At 40.9% G+C, this 19,174-nt stretch overlaps 1 protein-coding gene across 2 annotated transcripts in view; it reads right to left on the reverse strand.

Moving 5' to 3' along the window:
- The window catches only part of TEK (TEK receptor tyrosine kinase), a 96,693-nt gene that overhangs the window by 17,414 nt on the left and 60,105 nt on the right, over window positions 1-19,174 (reverse strand). Inside the window, exons 8-14 of one of the 2 annotated variants that reach the window (XM_059143572.1) lie at window positions 16,568-16,719; window positions 14,795-14,939; window positions 10,162-10,323; window positions 8,872-9,006; window positions 4,619-4,906; window positions 2,311-2,610; window positions 102-256 (exon numbers count right to left, since the gene is read on the reverse strand). In XM_059143572.1, the coding sequence (XP_058999555.1) occupies window positions 102-256; window positions 2,311-2,610; window positions 4,619-4,906; window positions 8,872-9,006; window positions 10,162-10,323; window positions 14,795-14,939; window positions 16,568-16,719 (1,337 nt within the window). The remainder of the gene's footprint in view (window positions 1-101; window positions 257-2,310; window positions 2,611-4,618; window positions 4,907-8,871; window positions 9,007-10,161; window positions 10,324-14,794; window positions 14,940-16,567; window positions 16,720-19,174) is intronic. The other variant, XM_059143573.1, reaches the window with a different exon arrangement.

A 19,174-nucleotide genomic window follows, 5' to 3' on the forward strand; every position in this document is an offset into this window, starting at 1 on the left:
AGTGAGACACCCAGGCACTCCTCCTGGTCCACATCTTTAAATGAGGATTCTGAATACATGCAGACTTGTACTTATTAGCTAGTAGGAAGATGAGGCACTACCACGTTTTGGAAAGCTTGGGCCATTCTCCTTTGGACATTTGCCCTCTTCAATTGCAACATGATCAGGAAGGCCAACAGCACCGTCAGGCAAGTCATTCCCGCCGAGCCAAGGATGGCTATAAGCAGCATCTTCCCACCTCCAAGGTCTGCTGGTGCTGCACAGAACACAGGAGAAGCAGCAGGTTTAGTTTAGGAGAGAGAAGCCAAGACCATCCTTGGGCAACACGATGGTACAATGGATATGTAATGGCAGCCCTGGCTCTGCCAACTAATTGTTACGAGACGTTCAGCTACTCATTTATATGTTCTGAAACTCAATGGAGAGGAGTCTGACTCACAGGACTGTTATAAGACCTAAAAAAAGAAAGGGAAAAGTGCTAAGCATTAGTTATTACCATTTGTCCCACTTTTACTTCCAAGTAAAGGCCCAAGCAGTAGCGCATAATCAAGTAGCAGCAAGAAAGACTAACTAGATATAAAACTTTGGGAAGGTGGCTAAACGTCCCTACACAACTTCCCTAACTAGAAAAGCTCTCAAGTCTTAAGTTGCTGAATTTAAATCTGTAAGTTATCTTGCCTTTTGTTTTTTTTTTTTTCTTGTTTAAATCTGATAGAGAAAACCCAAGAATGACATTGGGAGAATGAAGGAAAAGAGGGGAAGGAGGGAAAGACAGAAAAGAAAACTCATTAAATTAGGGCTTAAGTAAAAATCAACTGTTAAAGATTCTGCTCTAACCCATTTTTCCCTTTATTTAAACAAAAAAAATTAAATGCAATACATTTTCTGAAAAACAGTATGTAGAGCAAGACCCTATGTTCTTACAAGTACTCTTGTGATTACCTCTTTCCTTCCTTCTCTCTCTAAGCATGGGTACATAAAGACACATCTGGAACAGAATGGTGAGGATTTTGTTGCTTTGTTATGCCTTGTTTTTAATTTTTCTGTTTGTATTTTATGTATAGCTTGGATTTAGGGCCTGTATACATTGTACCAAAGCACAAATAATTGTAAAAAATAGGCATTAATTAAGGGTGTCACCTGAAAACTGCAACTCTCTATAACTGGCAGACTCCTCATTCCTTGGACATTTCAAAAATATTCCAAAGAATCAGTCCTGAAAATATGGCATGGTTCCTTTTATTTCTTAAGTAACCTTCGAAAACCAAGAAGTTTTTACTACCAGAAGATTTTCTGTAAAAATAAACTCTAGCCCAGATTATAAATCTGCAAAACTCTCCATCTAACTTCACTCTGTGTTCCCCTGCACACGTTGCCGAGGGCTGGCAGGCGCCACTGCAGACAGAGTTCAAAGGGAAGGTGCTCTGGGAGCTACAGCCCCCCCCCCCCCCACCAACCCTGGTCCCTTATCCACTTAACTACATTCAACTGGCACTATCAGCCATAAACACAGAGCATCGTGTGCCTGGCACTCTGAAAGACCTCCAGCTATCTCTTACTCTCACTGGAATGGGGGTTAGTGGTGGACATGGAGACATCATAATTTGGATCCAAAAAGTAAAAACAAAACAAAACAAAATCAACCAACCAACCAACCAACAAAAAAACCCAACTTGGAAGAGCATAGTGTCCTCAAAGCTAAAAGAGGAGTTCATTTGAGAAAGAATGGAGTTGGTTCCTGGTACCGCCCACTGAAACACCCGCACAGGCCTGCCTTCACTAAGCAGGTTCTATGTTCTTTTTCCGTGGAATGAAATTCATATTCCTCAGAGCCTCCATTCCTGGATGGGGAGTGTTGATGGGCTGATTTAGGCTTAACAAAAGAAAATGGATCAACAGGGTATCCCTCCCAGGGGCATTTTCATTTTAAGAACCTATCTAGAAGGGTGCCTGGCTGGCTCAGTGGATTAAAGCCTCTGCCTTTGGCTCAGATCATGATCTCAGGGTCCTGGGATCGAGTTCCACATCGGGCTCTCTGCTCAGCGGGGAGCCTGCTTCTTCCTCCTCCTCTGCCTGCCTCTCTGCCTACTTGTGATCTCTCTCTCTAATAAATTTTTAAAAATCTTTAAAAATAAAAAAATAAAAATAATAATTAAAAAAAGAACCTATCTAGAGATGGTGAAGCCTATTTGGACAAATGAATTATGTCACATCACATACATATGAGGTCAATATCTTAATTAAGATAATGGGGCTTTTCTGATACTCTCTAGAAACAATCCTAGGTAAATACCTGTCCACTGTACCAACCTTGAGATTTAGGAAGGGTCATCAGTTCATGAGAAAAGGTTGGGTTGCTTGACCCTATGTTGTTCTCTGCAAAAATGTCCACCTGGTAAGCTGTTTCAGGCTCTAGGCCCTTGAGCTGATACTGGGTAATGGTGGCATTCTTGATCTTCACATCAATGTGCTGGTCTTCATTCTTGCCCTGAACCTTGTAACGGATGATAATAGAAGAAATAGAATAGCCATCCAAGATTGTCCAAGAGATCATGGCTGTGGAGTCTGTGATGTTAGAAATTCTGATATTTTCTGGTTGAGGAGGGAGAACTGGAAATTTAAAAAAAAATTTCACTTAAGTTACGCTACCATCTCTTAGATTACTATGCTTTTAATGGATACTTACTGTCAGCACATAAACCAAGAAGGGCAAATAGGTGTTTTCTTGGGTAGTAATTCCAATCAACTGGAAGTGGACTCCATGAAGACTTGACAAAATGGCACAAGACAGGAAAATGGCAACACATGTTTCATCATATGTTTTCTCATCCTTGCATTAAATTAAGATATCAAATTCTGTTACAACTAGTAGAAATTGGGCAAAGTGTATGAACAAATTCATCAAAAAGCAGAAATCCATATGCCAAAGAAAAGATACTCCACGTTGCTAATTATCAAGAAAATGAAAATTGAATTTAACAGTGGGGTACCATTTTTAACCTTTGAGATTATGAAAAATAAAAAGTTCTCCACCATCAAGTAATAGAGATATAGGGAAAAGATATATGAACAGAGATGGATGTAGGGAAAATGATACTCTCATAGACTCCTGGACATTGTACACATTGAATGAGAAACACTGCCCATCAGTTCTACTTCTGGACATATTCTCTAGGACAGCTCTCACATCTAAGCACCTGGAGACAAGTATAAGGATGGTCATTGCACTTTTGTTTGGGATAGTTTAAAAAAAAGGGGGAGAACATGGTACACAAAAGAAACAACCTAAATGTCCACCTCAAAGAGAATGGATAAATAAGACCATATAGTCAGAACATAGAATGTTATGCAGAAATTTTAAAAGTATATGTCAGATCTAAACAATGAGCATGGATAAGATAGAAATCATAGTGTTAATTCAAAAAAGCAAAATGAAGAACAGTACGTATGCCACTGTGTACTTATGGATGAATCTAACATATCGAGCTGATTCAACCTTGAATGGAAAGATACACAGCCAACTCATAACTGGATTGTCTCTGGGGAGTCAGCCATCAAATGAGAGTAGGGAGGACAGGCCAAGGGCCCTGTGATCTGTATTGTGCTTTTACTTCCACAAATCAACAAAAGAGCTGAAAACAAGCATGACAAAATAGTAACAGTTGTTAATTCTGGGTGGTAGGAATGTGGGTGTTTGTTGAATTACTCTTTGAGTATTCTGTAAATTTCACGAATTTTTAAAAAGTGATGAAGAATCCCTGAATGCCACCATAACAGGTGAGACTTCCACATGTCACTGATACAGGAGAGTGGCTGGAGGAACACAGAGCCCATTTCTACACCTGGTATTGAGCAAGTGGAGATAGGCAGCTGCAGAGGGGAACCTCAGACATCGGGTGTTGGCAAGGGACCCCATGATCCTAACCTAAAGATAGTCCGTGTGGCCAAGACATATTTTATCTTTCCAAGGACTCCAAAATACACAGACACAGTTCTAATGCAGTGACGCAAAACCGAACTCCTTGCTTAATGATGAAAAACTTTCAATACTACCAAGAAACCCAAGAAGTTCCAGCCATAAATTTTAAATGACCAATCTGAAATAGAGGAAATCCTGACTTTCAGAATATTTTGAAAGAAAAGAGGTTTTATTACTCTCAAATGTATTTTCTAACCCTAAGAATTATCTACTACTGAAGATTTTTCAAGCAGAATTCTTCGACTTTTAAGATTAGGAAAGACCTAACTAATTAACCAGCATCTGTGGGTCTGAAGAAATAAGACAATTCTGAAACCTGTCCTACAACAAATTAAACGTACCCTAGAAACCTTATTCATGCTATTAATTTACTTAATAGATAATAGCATACCAAGGAAAGGTAAATTTTAGCACAGTCCTGCCTGAATTATTGCAAATCTAAATACATGAGGCTTTCTTATATATTACAGGTTATTTAAATGATTTGGTGTGTTGGGATGGGGACACTGGTTAACCTCCATGCACACTTAACTGCGTTTTATGATGTCTAGCAAACAGGCTTGACTTGATGGTAGCTAAGTCCAAGCAGCAGCACCCAAATGTCATTCGGGCAAGGCCAGTGCCAGGTGAGTTACTTACTGTCGCTAAGGGTCCAAGCGATGAGGTCTTCACTCCATTCCCCCTGGGCCTTGGTGTTGACTCTGGCTCGGACTATATACTGCTCCCTGGGGTGTAAATTGTTAAGGAGCACTGAAGTCAGGTTGCCTGGAACTTTGATATTCTGCTGGTCACTATTCATTTGCACAGACCTTCTCTCCACTTCAACATAAAAATCATCTTCTGAAGTTGGAAATATTGGCTGCCAGGTCAAATTTAGAGTGGTCTGACTTTTTGGTAGGAGGATGAGACCTCTTGGAGGTGGGAGACCTGGGAGAAATCAGATCACCATTTTTTTTTTAAAGATTTTGTTTTTAAGTAAACACTACACCCACCATGGGGCTTAAACTCACAGTCCCAAGGTAAAGAGTCACATGCTCTACCTGTTGTACCAGACAAGTGCCCCTGGATCATGATTTTTGTATCAGGTGAAGCACAAACAGCCCCAAAGGGCAGCTTTACAGAATAACCTTGGCATCTAGAATAATAGACAGCTTCACAAACCATCAAAGAAACACAAGCTAGCAGCTAGCAGCCATGCCATACTTTTTTTCTTATCAAAATAGCAAATATTTATAACAATTCTATTTTTTAAAGATTTTATTTATTTATCTGACAGGGAGAGACACAGAAAGGGAGGGAACATAAGCAGGGGGAGTGGGAGAGAAGAAGCAGGCTTCCCACTCATGGAACAGGGAGCCTGATGTGGGGCTGGATCCCAGGACCCGGGGATCATGATCTGAGCCAAAGGCAGACGCTTAACAACTGAGCCACCCAGGTGCCCCTTTATAACAGTTTTAATTTGTAGTTTGAGTAATTATAATAGAGGAACCCCCTTAGAGAACAACTTGGGAGTATTTTCAAGAGTTCTAGAAGTAACTGTCTGCTTTGGCCCTGTAATCTGACAATAGATTATATCCTGAAGAAATAATTTTATCCTGATTTATCCTGAAGTAATAATCCAGAAGAAGAGAAAAACCTAAGTGCATGAAGACATTCATTGTGGCATTATTCAATAATAGCAAACAATCAGAAGAAACCTAAATGCTCAAAATAGGAAAATGCTTTAATAAATTATGATATAACTATCCAATGAATTAAAATAGATCATTGGGAGTAGCATGGGAGGCTAATAAAAATATCTATAATACATGAGAAAAAAACTCTAGTTGCAGTTTGCTAAAAGTCCTGGATACAGGACTGGATACAGAGGAAACTGTTATAAATTATAACAGTGGATGTTCCAAGGATAGGATGGGTGGGTAACTATTCAGTGTTTCAGTTACGATTTTGAGCAATCTATTTTAACGCAATTTCAGGGTTCCTTCCCTGGAGCAAGAATTTCACACATTGGAACAGCTATGGTGGCAGGGCCTGGCCTCACCCTGCTCTGATCACAGCAAGGGACTGGCTCTGACTGCAGGCTGCCCTGACTGAGAAGCTGGGCTACCAGACAGGTACCTGAACGCAAATGACAAGGGTTTTGAAATGAAAGAGAGAGGAGCACGCCTAGTTTTGCAGCCTTGGGAAAATTCCTAAGCTCTCCAAGTTCACACGTAACACGAAATGGAACTAGTTATCTTTCGGACTCAGGAGGAACACATGGGATAATGGATTGGGAGAATGCTTACGAGAAGTCAGGGACTCTTACATCAACTACTTTCGCTCCTTCCTCCCTCCCCCCCCCTTCCTGTCTTATCTGTGTCAGTGGGCACAGGACGCTGTATTCTCGGTTTATAATAACAGTAAATTGATTTTTAAATTCTAGATATTAAGTATTTTCAAAACATGCAATAGGCATCCTTTAACTCTTGCATTCTCAGTGGGGACACTGTTGTTCCTAAGAGGGCAAAAACTGGTTTGTGGGCTATGAGAATATTTTAGATATTACAGTGGCTTATGCAGGGCCACAGTATACAAATATATCTCTGGTATTAAAACTCATGGCAGGGGAGGCATTAGGACAAAAGAGGCATTTTGTCCTAAGGACACAGATATCTAAAGGGGGCAGTAGTTGGAAGAGGAGGAGCAGGGGGAGAGAGAGGAAGAGGGAGAAAAGGTTGAAAAACTGCTATTTTCAGTTGGAGGTGAGAGAAAGGGTCTGTTTCCATACATCAGGACGACCACCTGTAGCCTTTGCAAATATAATCATTATTTTAACTATTTAATATTAATACATTTATTACTCTAAATAGCTCTTATTCTCTATAACCTTTACAAGTTGAAAGAGGTGATGGTAACTCCTTTCCTTATCTCTGAAGTTTAAGTTCTAAAAGAAGCCGCCCTGAGGATCCGGAGGAACTTAGAATGACAAAGCAGAGCAGAAAGTTCTGTTCTGCTCTGACAATGAGAGCATATACGTGAACCTCCGAAGCCTAGGCTTGGTGCAGAAGAGTCTCTTGATAAATGGTCATTTCCCTTTTCCTTTCCTTTCCTTCAGGAACATAACTTACCCTTCACCCCCCGCCCCCCACCTGCCCTTTTGCTGACTGTGTTCAGAGTGTGTTCTCTCCCCTCCCCACCCCCAACCCGGGCCTCCTGGCTTTCACCATTAAATCAACATACTTATAAATAGTGCAACTGCCCCATGAATTAAAAAACAAACATCAGCAAAATTCAAATGATGGGAAAAGAAGAACCTTCAAGAATTCCCTCCCCACCTATCCCTGAGAATTACTTTGAAATATTCCAAGAGACTTCTAAAGACATCCTGGCTGGAACATACTCTGAATGCTGAAGACAGTACTGTGTGGGTCTGTGAAGTGTTTTATGATCTGTTTCATAAATACTTTCCATCTGAGTCAGATTATGACCTTCCCCTTTGATTCATTAACACTGGCAGAGAGAGAATTAACTATCTTTTGCCTTTTAGCAGCAACCTGAGCACAGAGCAGAGGCCTCTTTATCTTCCAACTTTTATATATATATATGTATATATATATTAATTTATATTATATATATATTTTAGTTTTTATTTTATATAAATATAAATATATTTTATATAAATTTATAAAAGTATATAATATATATTTTATATATAATTTATATATTTTAATAAAAATTTTATAAAATTTTATAATTTTATATAAATTTATTTATATAATTTTTATATAAATATATATACATATATATATGTGTATATATATAGTACCAGAAGCGCTATTTTTTGTATTTGCTACCTGGTGAGTTCCAGGAAACCATCCCTTGTTTGCACACTGCTTCTCCAAGCACTATTACTCAGCATGTACAGATCGAGGATCAACAAGTACCACTTGTCAACTTCTTAGAGCTGCAAAGTCTTATGCCCGACCCCTACCCCAAACCTACTGAATTGGAAACTCTGGGGGTGGGGCCCAGAAATGTGTTTTAACCAGCTCTCCAGGTAATTCTTAAGGATACTAATGTTTGAGAACCAGTGATTTAGACACATGGAGTCGTATGTACAATACGAAGTAGCTTAAGGGGGGGTGCCCGGGTGGCTCATTCCAGTAAGGATCTGCCTTTGGCTCAGGTCATGATCCCAGAGTCCTGGGATGGAGCCCCACATCGGGGGCTCCTTGCTCAGTGGGAGGACTGCTCCTCCCTCTCCCTGCTGCTCCCCTGTTCCCCCTGCTTGTGCTCTCTCACTCTCTCTGACAAATAAATAATCTTGAAACCAAAAAAATTAGCTTAAGGAGGTAAAACAGGCTGCCTGTAGGAGGCAGCACTGGAGGGTTGGGAGGTGGCTTTTTTTTAGATAAAAGCCTTTTATCCTATTTGATGTTTTAACTCTGTGCATGAATTACTTTGAAAAATTAGAAATTAGTTTTAAAAATAAATAAACTGGGATATCTGAAGTACGTATGTGGCAAGAGTCTCACTTAGGCCCTTAAGATGGAAACAGGAAGCTGTTGGTAAAACTCAGGAGCCAAGCAGTTGCTGCTAAGTAAATCCCAAGTCCTAAGGGATGGCCCTGACTTCCTGAAGGCTCATCTGCTTCCTCCTCTGTCCCCGTACTGCTGCAGACACCCTCCCCCAGGGACATAGACCAGGAGTGCAGCCCAAATAAAAGAGCTCTTTGGCTCCAAGCTGCCAACCTTCCTGTCACTTTCCCACCCATTCAAAAGCAAACTCCTTCCCCCTACATCTCCACCCACCCACTCACCCACCACCACCCTTCCTGGTCTTCCTTCCTCTTTCCCCTTCCTCCCCCCTCCCACCCAGTGCAGGAATAAATGCTGTTTGCTTCCACTGACCGATAGAAGCAGTTGTGAACCGTCTCACGGGTCCCGGATGCCCTTCCCCGCCCTCTCCACGCCGGACCAGCTGCACGCAGAGTTCGTATTCTGTGCGAGGTTCCAAATAGTTGAGTGTAACAATCTCATTTGTCACTGAGAAGAGGGAAAGTTCAGGAAACTTAAGCTGGCATACTTGTACATTGTTTAAAGTGGAATGTTGTTATTGTGATGTGAACTAGTGTTTGGTTTTTCAAAAATACAATGTTCTAAGTGAAATAGCCAATCCCCCCCCTTTAGGGCCTCACCATTCCTAACATAAGGAAAATGAGGCTTTTTTAAGGAAGTTTCCAGATTACAATGTATACATTAATGTAAGTCTCTCTGAGCCACTGAATCACTTTTGCTCTAGGGATTTTGTCTTTTCACTTATAGGATAAAACCACACAAATCTTCAACTATATGGAATAGCAATTAGACTTAATGGGGGGATCTCAATTAAAATAATATAATTTAATTGGCATTGTTTTTAAATACATAGTGATCACAACCAGACTATCAAGAGAAGAGATTCTTTGAGGATTTGCTTACAAAGACCAGAAAGCAGATTTGTAATAATCATGCCATTTACAAATGAAGGGCTCTGAAGTCATTGAAAATAGATCTCATAAAGAAATAGTATGTGCATCTTTTCTCCTTAGCCATTTGCTTTAGCCACACTCTATTCTCCATAGGTATTGCAAAAGTACTGCCTTACCATACGATAAATTTCCAGTTGGTAAGAAAAAAAAAATTGGGCTGGGTTTACAAGTTCTTAAAAGAACAGTTTGTGGAAAGTGACAAATTATTACCATCATATTAAAAAAAAAAGCTGCTTTTTAATAAAACCTCTCCATTGATATTGTCAACAGCTACTTTGCAAATCAGCCTTACGTCACTAGATTCTGAATTTTGGCTGAGTCTACAATATAATGTGAAGGGCTCGGTAACAGTGCCATGACTTAATTTCACATATCCAGGTCAGCTGGGTTAATATGAAGCCCAAAACTCCTTTTGTTCTCTTTTTTGTAACTTCCTCAATTACCTACATGGAGTGCCTAGAGGGCCCTTTTTAGGAAATCACGGGCATAGTGAGACTAAAAGATTGGTAGGTAATTAACTCTGAAATGGAATCCTTGGCTACAGCCACTACCCTGGGGCAGAGCAATGAGAGTGCAAGAGAGGATTTCTGTATTTCTTTATTTGAGGAATTTTTTTTTTCCCCTCCTGGTGCCCCATCTTTAGCTGGAGTCTTTCCTGTTCAAACCTTACCTTGAATATGCCGCCAAGCCTCATAATGATTAACAGGTTTGTATAGAAGCTTCTTGGATTTGATTGGTCCATCCCCAAAGTAAGGCTCAGAGCTGATGTTGATGACAGCAAAATTATGTCCAGTGTCAATCACGTTTGGGGCATTCAGTGGCTCTGGAAGAACTAAACAAAAATTTCAGCAATCAGATTAGTTTCTGGAGGTTGATTACCTGTACTTTGATGAGGACAGAGGAGAGGTAACCTTACATTTCCAACAAAACCCCCTTGAGGCAGTATATAGGGAAACACTGGGTAACTGCAGGAGGAACAAAAGGCAGGGAACGGAGTCTGACACCCGACAGACTGTTTGTGACAACGGAGTAAACCCAGCGATAGCTCCATGGTTTCTCAGGGCCCTAAGCATCCCCTTATGGCTCAAGCCCATGGCGCGCATACACAGTCCCAGTCAGCCTGCAAATGACAGAATGACTCCTCCACTGGGGGCGCCAGAGTACTCCTCGTACATTTTGACTATGGAGTATCTGTACGAGAAAAATTAGACTGCGCCTGCGCAGAGTAGCTGCCATAAACCATGCATAATGATATACAAAGCTTTTGGAAGACCCCGTCTATTCCCAGCTTTCAAGAATATATCACCCGCCCATTGTGACTACTTATAAAAAGCAGAACTCAGCATCCACCCAGGGCATCTCAGATCCTGTATCTGTGTGTACTTTGGCTTTGTAATATAACTTCTGCTATACTCTGAATTCCTTGAATTCTTTCTCATGAGTCAAGAACCTGGCACTGGCTGGTGGTTGAGGTCTCAGGGCCTGAAAACTCCCCCAGTCTCCCCTACCACTCTTAAGAGTTCTCTGTTCAGATTCAATGCAGTCGCCTGCGCTGTGGTCTCCTGGCTTGCTCTTTCCCCTCCCACCCACTATCCGCAAAGTACTTCTTAAAATATGATCACTCCTCTAATCAAGACCTTACCATGGATTCCCATCATGTTTAGAATAAAATCTAAAATTTATACCATGACCTATCAGGCCTTGCACATTGAGCCCCTGCCTCCTCTTCCCCTCACTCAATACCCTCCAGTATCACTGACATTTTTTTAATTTTAAAAAACTTTTTAATTTAAATTCAGTTAGCCAACATACAGTACATTATCACTTTCAGAGGTAGTGTTCAATGATCTATCAGTTGCGTGTAACACCAGTGCTCATCCCATCACATGTCCTCCTTAACGCCCATCACCGAGCCACTGACCTTTCAATTCATCCAAGGAAAACTGTGACAAGCTCCTTTCTATCTCTCTGTTCTTTTTAAGTGTTGTTTTCCTGAAACCAAAACCCCAGGCCTCTCACCATTCTCTGTTACCTCTTAACTGATCATTCATTAATCAGCTCTGATGTGATTTCTTTACAGGGGCTATACTAGAACCTCAGTTAGGCTTCAAAGAACTTAATCTTGTCCTCCATTGCAATTTTCAGAATTTATTATTCTTAGAGAGCTTGTGTGAACATTTGATATTGGTCTTCCTCTCAACTATGCATGGTCTTTCTCTTTAAAGCAACACAAATTGATTCTTATAGTTCTGGAGGTCAGAAGTCAGACAGGGGTCTTACTGGGCTAAGATCAAGGTGTTAGTAGGACTGTACAGAGCTCAAAGGGAGACACTGTTTTCTTGTTCTTTCCAACTTCTAGAAACCACCTACATTCCTTCACTTATGGTCCCTTCCTCCATCTTCAAAGACAACAACATCATGTATCTTGAACCCTTCTTCCATTGTGATATCTCTATCTGATGATAACTGCTTTTAAGGACTCATCTGATTAGAGTGGGTCCACCCAGATAATCTAGAATAATCTCCCCATTTCAAAGACCATATATTCTCAATAGGGTGAAATAACACCCCCATATAGGTTAAAATTGGTTCTTATGGGATTAAAAAAGCCTCAGATATTACAAAAGTAATAAACAGATATGCAGTATATGCATGATATTAACATGAAACAAACTGCTCCAAAACTTGCCTTTTAGTAATTTATTATTTTAGTTTTTTGTCTTTTAGTAATTTGTATTGAGATATACATATTATAAAGTACAAAACTCTTAAGTGTATTTCGTTTGAGGGACTTTACTTGTGCACATACCCATGTACTTATTACCCAGACTGAGACAAGGAATATTTCCAGTCCCCAGGAAGGCACTCTTCTGAGGATCAGGAAACTATTCAATAGGGAACTATTACCCTGGCTTTTGTCACTATCAGTTAGCTTTGCCTGTTCTATATATAAATGGAATCATAAAGCATCTATTTTCATTTGCTCTTTATTATGTCTATGATAGCCATATTGTTGCAGGAATTCTCTTTTGTTGCTGTTTTATATTCCATTGTATGATGTTATGAGCTGAACTGCATTCCCCCAAAATTCTTAAGTGGAAGTCTTAATCCCCAGAAGGAAACTCTATTTAGAGACAGGGTCTTTAAAGAGGTAAGGAAGTCAAAATGAGGTCATTAGGGTGGGTCCCAATCCAATACAACTGTTGTCTTTATAAGATTAAATTAGGACACACACACACACTCACACACAGAAGACCATGTGAAAATACAGGGAAAAGACAGCCATTTATGAGCCAAGGAGTGAGGCCTCAGGAGAAATAAATTCTGCTGACACTTCAATCACTTACCTAGCCTCCAGAATGTGAGAAAACAGATTTCTGTTTAAGCCTCCTCATCTGTGACACTCTGTATGACAGCCCTAGCAACCCATTAGGTATGAATCTAATACAATCTATTTCTCCTTTATCATGTGGTTGGATAATTGGGTTAGTTTCAGTTTGTGACTATCGTGAATAAAACTGCTCTGAATATTGAAGATGTCTTTTTGAACATACACACTCTTTTGAGCCTATACCTAGGAGAACTGCCGGGTCCTAGGTATATGTAGGCTAACTTAAGCATACATTTTCAGTTTTCCAAAGTGGTTGTACCAACTTATATTCTGGTAGTAAAAGCCTTGCAACTTTTTTTTTTTTTTTTTTTTTTTTTTAACTGTGATTAAAGACACTGACTAATTTACCAAATGGCTATTTTGATTTTATATCTATCAGTATATATGACATGAAGAGATATCAGTAACTTAGTACTACAAAGGCTTTGATGCATTGATTTTATGTGCTGTGTCTTCTACTAAAAAATAAAAATTATAACCACGGACTTTTAGCAACATGTTTTATTTTTGACTTTTATTTTCCATGGGCAGCAAACATTCCAAGAAGCTTAAAAATAAGGTAATTTGTCTTGTCTGCATATCATTTCCTTCCTTTCAAGAACATGCAAGATACAAGAAATTATTTTGATCATGTGAATGTTCTACTGAATAAAACAAATCAGGGCTTTTTCCAGTAATTCCAAAAAAAAAATATTGAAGATTCTGTGACAGTTTATATGGATGCTCAGAGTAAAGAATCCCAATCTACAAGGTTGTATTTAGGCTAATGTCGTTACTGGTCTCTTTAAAAAGATTATTATGCTCTGGGCATTTACTTTTATTTTATTTATGGGAATTACTTCTCAGATAGCCCAAAGATTCCTAATCAAGCAATCAAATGGGTAAAATACAAGTCATCATTGGTTATCTTGCTTCCTAAACTTTAACACAGGAGACAGAGAAAACGAAATGGTCTAGAAAAGAATGTGCAGCATCTGAGTCAGGAGACCCCGGTTCAAAACTAAGATTTATTCCTTAACAAATGTGCTACTTTATACAAGTTAACTAAACCCTCTGCACCTGTTTTCTGACTGGTAAAGTGGTGATAACAATGTCTACTGCATACAGTTCTTATAATAATTAAATAAGATGAAGTGTGTGAAGTACTTAGCCCGGTGACTTTCTACAAAATACATCCAAGAGCTGTTAGCTGTTTCTGTCTAAATGGGTTCATAAGAAACTTCCAAATTTAAAATTCCTTGTGGTATCTATGTATACCAGCCAAGATAATTTGGATGTACCTTCCTGTTCCTTCTCCCCCTCAAGCCACAAATGTATACCCATCTACTTAGATCAATGTAAATTTTGGAAAACTAATTCATAGCAGGAAGAATATGCACCATGCAGAATATGTGAAAAAATTATTGTTCATTATATAGCATAGCCTGTGCTTCATAATAAGTGAGTAATTCTCAAAGTATTTTCCAAATTATTCTGTACAATAATGAATAGGAAGTCACAACAATGATGAAGTCAAACTTTTCATGTACTATAAACACGACTAGACATGTTGTGCCAGACACAGTTCCAGGTGTTTTGCATATTTAACAAATATTCACAGTCACCCTGAGCAGTAGATGAACTAAACTTTATTTTCAAATGAAGAAAGGCTCAGAGAAGTTAAACTCATCTGCTCAGGGCTATACAAAAGCTGTCTTGCTCTTGGGGACAAAAATCAAAGCCAGGGCTGTATGAGGTTATCTGCTTAATTCCTCCTTTCCATTTTCTTGCCTATGAAAAAAATTTTAAAACCTAGAAAATACCCAAAAAGGCATTTTCATGTTCAGATAACATTTCTATCTGGGAGCAGCACCCAAACATACATAAACACTGCACCGAGGAGGCCAGCTCTTCTCTAGAAAATGGAGCTTACCTTTAACAGAAATGTTGAAAGGCTTTTCCACCATCCCAGCCACGGTGTTCACACTGCAGACCCAGACTCCTGAGTCGGGGGGGAGGATCCGGTGGATGGTGAATGTGGCCACTGACAGATGACTCGTAAGGTTGAAGTCTTTGGGCTGGAAGGGCCAAACACAAATAAAAGCTTCTAGGGAGGCATAAACACACGAAAGGTCCATAACACTGACCCCATCTCATTGTTTGATAAGAAGTTTTCTAGGAGAGATTAAGAAGCCAAATGCAATGCTAGTATAATCATTGGCTTATTTCCAAAGCTATTGTAGTAACCCTGAAAGTTTATATTGGATTGACGCCCTCTCAGATCCTGCTGTTGTGTTTGTGTGTTTGGGAGTGTGGGGTAAATACTTACAGACTAAGAACCCAATTCCTTTAAACTGCTCTGGCAATATTTGTTCCTTCCCAGTTTAATACAGAGATGGCTGGGTGAGAGGACAAAATGGCTCCCCCAAATAACTGAGGGGCTATCGAGTGCAGTGTTATGGGAAAAATCTGGGCCCTGGAGACACATAGACATCAACTCACATCCCTACTCTGCCGCTCTTGACAATTCCTGAGTCAACGTCACCCAGCCCATTTCCACTTCTCTAATGAGGGGACAGGGAAAAATAAGCAGCACGTATACAGTACGGCTGACTCTCCCTAGAGGGTAGCTCTTACTTCCATTAAGTCAGGAAAAGGCCAACAAGATTTTAAGCAGCTGTCAACTGGCTTCACTGCCTAAGGAATTGTTTGAGGGGAGTCAGGAACAGCTGACATGTGGAAACCAAGAATGGCACATTCCATATATCCTGCACCCGGGAGGACACTGGCCCTCCCTGGCCCTCTTGCCAGGTTGATTTTCAGCTATCTTTGAGAGGAAAACAAAACAAAACAAAAAGATAACCATTTCAAAATGTTTAGACAAGAAAATACATCAATTTTCTGAGGATCTCTGGTGACCCAGAGAAATTTGGGCAACTCCTATCTGGGCCACATTGGAGATTGTTGGAAGAGAGAAGGGAAACATTTGGAAAAGTTGCTTAGTCCTTTCCAGCAAAGAAGAAGTGCTCTGACCGCCTCTAACCAGAGCTGAGCTCCTGCCACAAGGGCAGAATGAAGAGGTCGGAGGCCCAAGGAAAGTATTCGGATCCAAGGGATTCCATGGTTTATGGTTTCTGAATGGGAAGTGTGAGAGCAGATCTATCTGGAATCAACGAAATTAGACTGAACTGCCTTCTTTAGTGCTCTGCTAATTTTTGCTCCAAAGAACACAATAGAAGTAGATCAGTCATCAAATTTCCATTTCCTGATAGCACATGGTAGGTAACACAAAAATCTCCTGCTGATTCATGTGGCCACACCTAGCCACACCCTTTGGTGGCCACAAGACCCCCTCATTCTTCCCGATAGATGCTAGACTGAGGGGATGTACTGTGAGGAGTAGAGCCTGCATAGCCTCACATGTTCCTCTCAGCACACACAGTGGGAAAACTCTGCGGGAAGAGTGGGGTGGTTGGCACTCAGCTTCCTCAATTCCACTGTGGTGGTCTCTTTCCAACCTTGCCCCGTGGCACTGGCCAGGCTGCGGTGACTCTGCTCTACCTCCCCAGGGACACAGCATTCTGTCCAAGGTGACAACACACTGGCTTTGGAGGATGCAAGCCCAGGGTGGAACCCAGCCTGCAGCGAGGGGATTGCTACACCGAAAGCATCTAGTGCTGTCAGGAGCCAGAAGAAGAACTCCTACGTGGAGCACTGTCCCATCCGGCTTCACGAGCGTCATTTCTTCATTGGCAGGTAGTGGCCAGCCAGACGCTTTGCAGATGGGGTTGAATTTGCCACTGTTTACTTCTATGTGATCCGGCAAATCCTCTATCTTTGGGATCATCCTTGGTGTGCCTGCACAAGGAAAACAGCACTGTGAAATCTAGTCTTTGACATAGCAGCAACAGAAGTAAAAGCAGCTACCATTTGGCAAGCTGCGTCCCCGGTAAGAACTTTGCAAGTAATCTATTGTTTTATCATCGTGTAATAAATTTGTGGGGGAAAATGCTATTGTGGTCCCATCTTACAGATGAGAAGACTGAGGCTCATAGCCCAGAATCAAGCTCAGATCTGTATGAATCCAGAGTCTACACTCTGCCATAATGCTGTGCTCCCCTCAGTGGATCTGGGGTGGACAGTCTCTATGTTAAAATGATCCTCATGACCAAATCATCCCTGGTCTGAAGTTTCAGCTCCCTTTATTTTTTAAGAGAATGCTGACCAAAAAAAAAAAAAAAAGCAAAAACAAAAACAAAAACTCGGTCCTCTTTGACTCTGCAAACAACCCCACAACGTTGCTGACCAACGTGAGCCTCCCTTGTGCTCTACAAGACAGAGCTCCCTGAATCTGCAGGTGGTGAGCAATGAGGAACATTGACACACGCAAGAAGCGAAGTGGAACAGAACTAGTCCCTCAAACTGGTTTCAAGGCAAGAGCCCAGTCACTAGTGTTTCCACCAACACTGAAAGACACTGTCTCTGGTATCAACAAGGGTATCAGGACTCTTTGCCTAATACCTACGTGGTAGAGAATGAATAATCCTGAAATACAACGATTTTATTCTGAATTGTAGGGTCTTAGAGAACCTCAGACCTTTGTAACTAAAAGTGAGATGCAGTAGAAACCAGTCCAGCAGTTCATGAAGACTGTGGGTGATGGAAATGCCCCCCAAGAGCAGCGGGGACTTACGAACTGTTGGATACTGGTGGGGGTGGGGTAAGGCGATGGGGCCGTGTTGAACACAACATTCATATTTTATATTGTTGTCCTGATTCCCGGGCCTAGAACGCGATGAGTAAAAGGTACGGAGCAGGGAGGAAAGAGGTCTAGTAATTACAAGGGTAATTCCTTGATCTATCCGTAGACTTGAAGGGATTGTGATTAGAATCTACCAGATTTTTCGGCTTAAGAAGTGATTCGCATAGGAACTTTAAAAAGCGCTTTGACACTTTGAAGGCAGTTAAGTCTTTCCTGCTCTGTCGCCTTGCACTTCCTGCAGTCGGCTGGAAGGCGGCGTTTGCAGGTGGAGATGGAGGAGAAGCCAGGAAGCGGGGTGCGGGGCTGCTATCTGAAAGCCAGGGGCCTGCATCTCGGTCTGAGGGTTTCCCACCTTTCGCAACTTCAGGCTCAGCAAAGGTAAGCGGGCATGAAATTGAAAAGTCAAATCCCTGGGCGTGTTGGCCGCCCGCAGCCCCAAGGCCTTTCCTTCCCTTCCTAGACCCTCCCAGGTTCCTGCCCTGTGGCCAGAAGTCCGAACGGTGGGGGAGGGGGGGACTGAACACAGTAAAATGAAGCCAAAGCCTTTGAGAAAACAATTGTTGGTATTTTCCTCCCATATTTGTTCTGAATTTAAAAACGAACAGACAAAAAGCTGTAAGGGTCTTGGTCTTGCTGCTCTGAGTGTAGATTTCCTTCTGGAACATTTAGGTTTGTAGGGTTGGAAAAGTTATTATATAGGTTCATTATTTTTAAATTTTGGGAAAATATATAAAAATATGTTTCTTTGCATTTTATAAAGTATATTCTAGAGGAAGAATGAAGCTTTTTCTGTCTAGATAGTAAATATTTTCAGCTCTGCGGACTGGAAGTTCCCTAATCACGAACTCCTTAACCCTGATGTAGAGTGTAAGCAGCTAGCGAGTACATGTTCTGAACGAATTAGTATGGCTCCTGCCAATCAAATTTTCTTTACAACAACAGACGGTGGGGAAATAAAAAGGCTAAGTGCTATAGTACAGTTAAACCTCAAAATCAGTATGGTCCGTGAAAGAAGCCAGTCACGAAAGACCACGTAATGGGTGATCCCATCTACAGTTTATGCAGTGTCAAGAATAAGTCATTCTATAGAGACAAAAAGTAAATTCAGGGTTGCCAGGGGGCAGGGTTGGGGGGGGGAGAATGGGATCTACAGCCAATAGGTACAAGGTCTCTTCTGAAGGAGCAGAAACATCCTAAAATTAGAAACATCCTAAAATTAGATTGCAGTCACGGCTGCACGACTCTGTAAATATCACTCAATTGCACACTTACAAGGAATGAACTTCATGGTATAGAAACGATATCTCAATAAAGTTGTTAAAAAAAATGGCGGACTGAATGGCCTGTGGGTCAGGGTTTGTGGACCCCTTGCTCTACGATAATTTCTGAAGTAGAATTACTTAAAATTGCGCTTTGAGGCTTCATCTTTTCTCTTTTTGCTTCCTTTTTCTATCTTTCTTTTCAAAAATAGCCTTTGTCCAAATCCCTCCAAAGGAATTCTCCCCTGTTGTGCATACCCTGGGAAAAGATGGGTGCCCTGGAAGGGAGCAG

Source organism: Mustela lutreola, chromosome 12 (genome assembly GCF_030435805.1).
Source record: "Mustela lutreola isolate mMusLut2 chromosome 12, mMusLut2.pri, whole genome shotgun sequence".
In the NCBI taxonomy this organism is placed as follows: Eukaryota; Metazoa; Chordata; class Mammalia; order Carnivora; family Mustelidae; genus Mustela; species Mustela lutreola.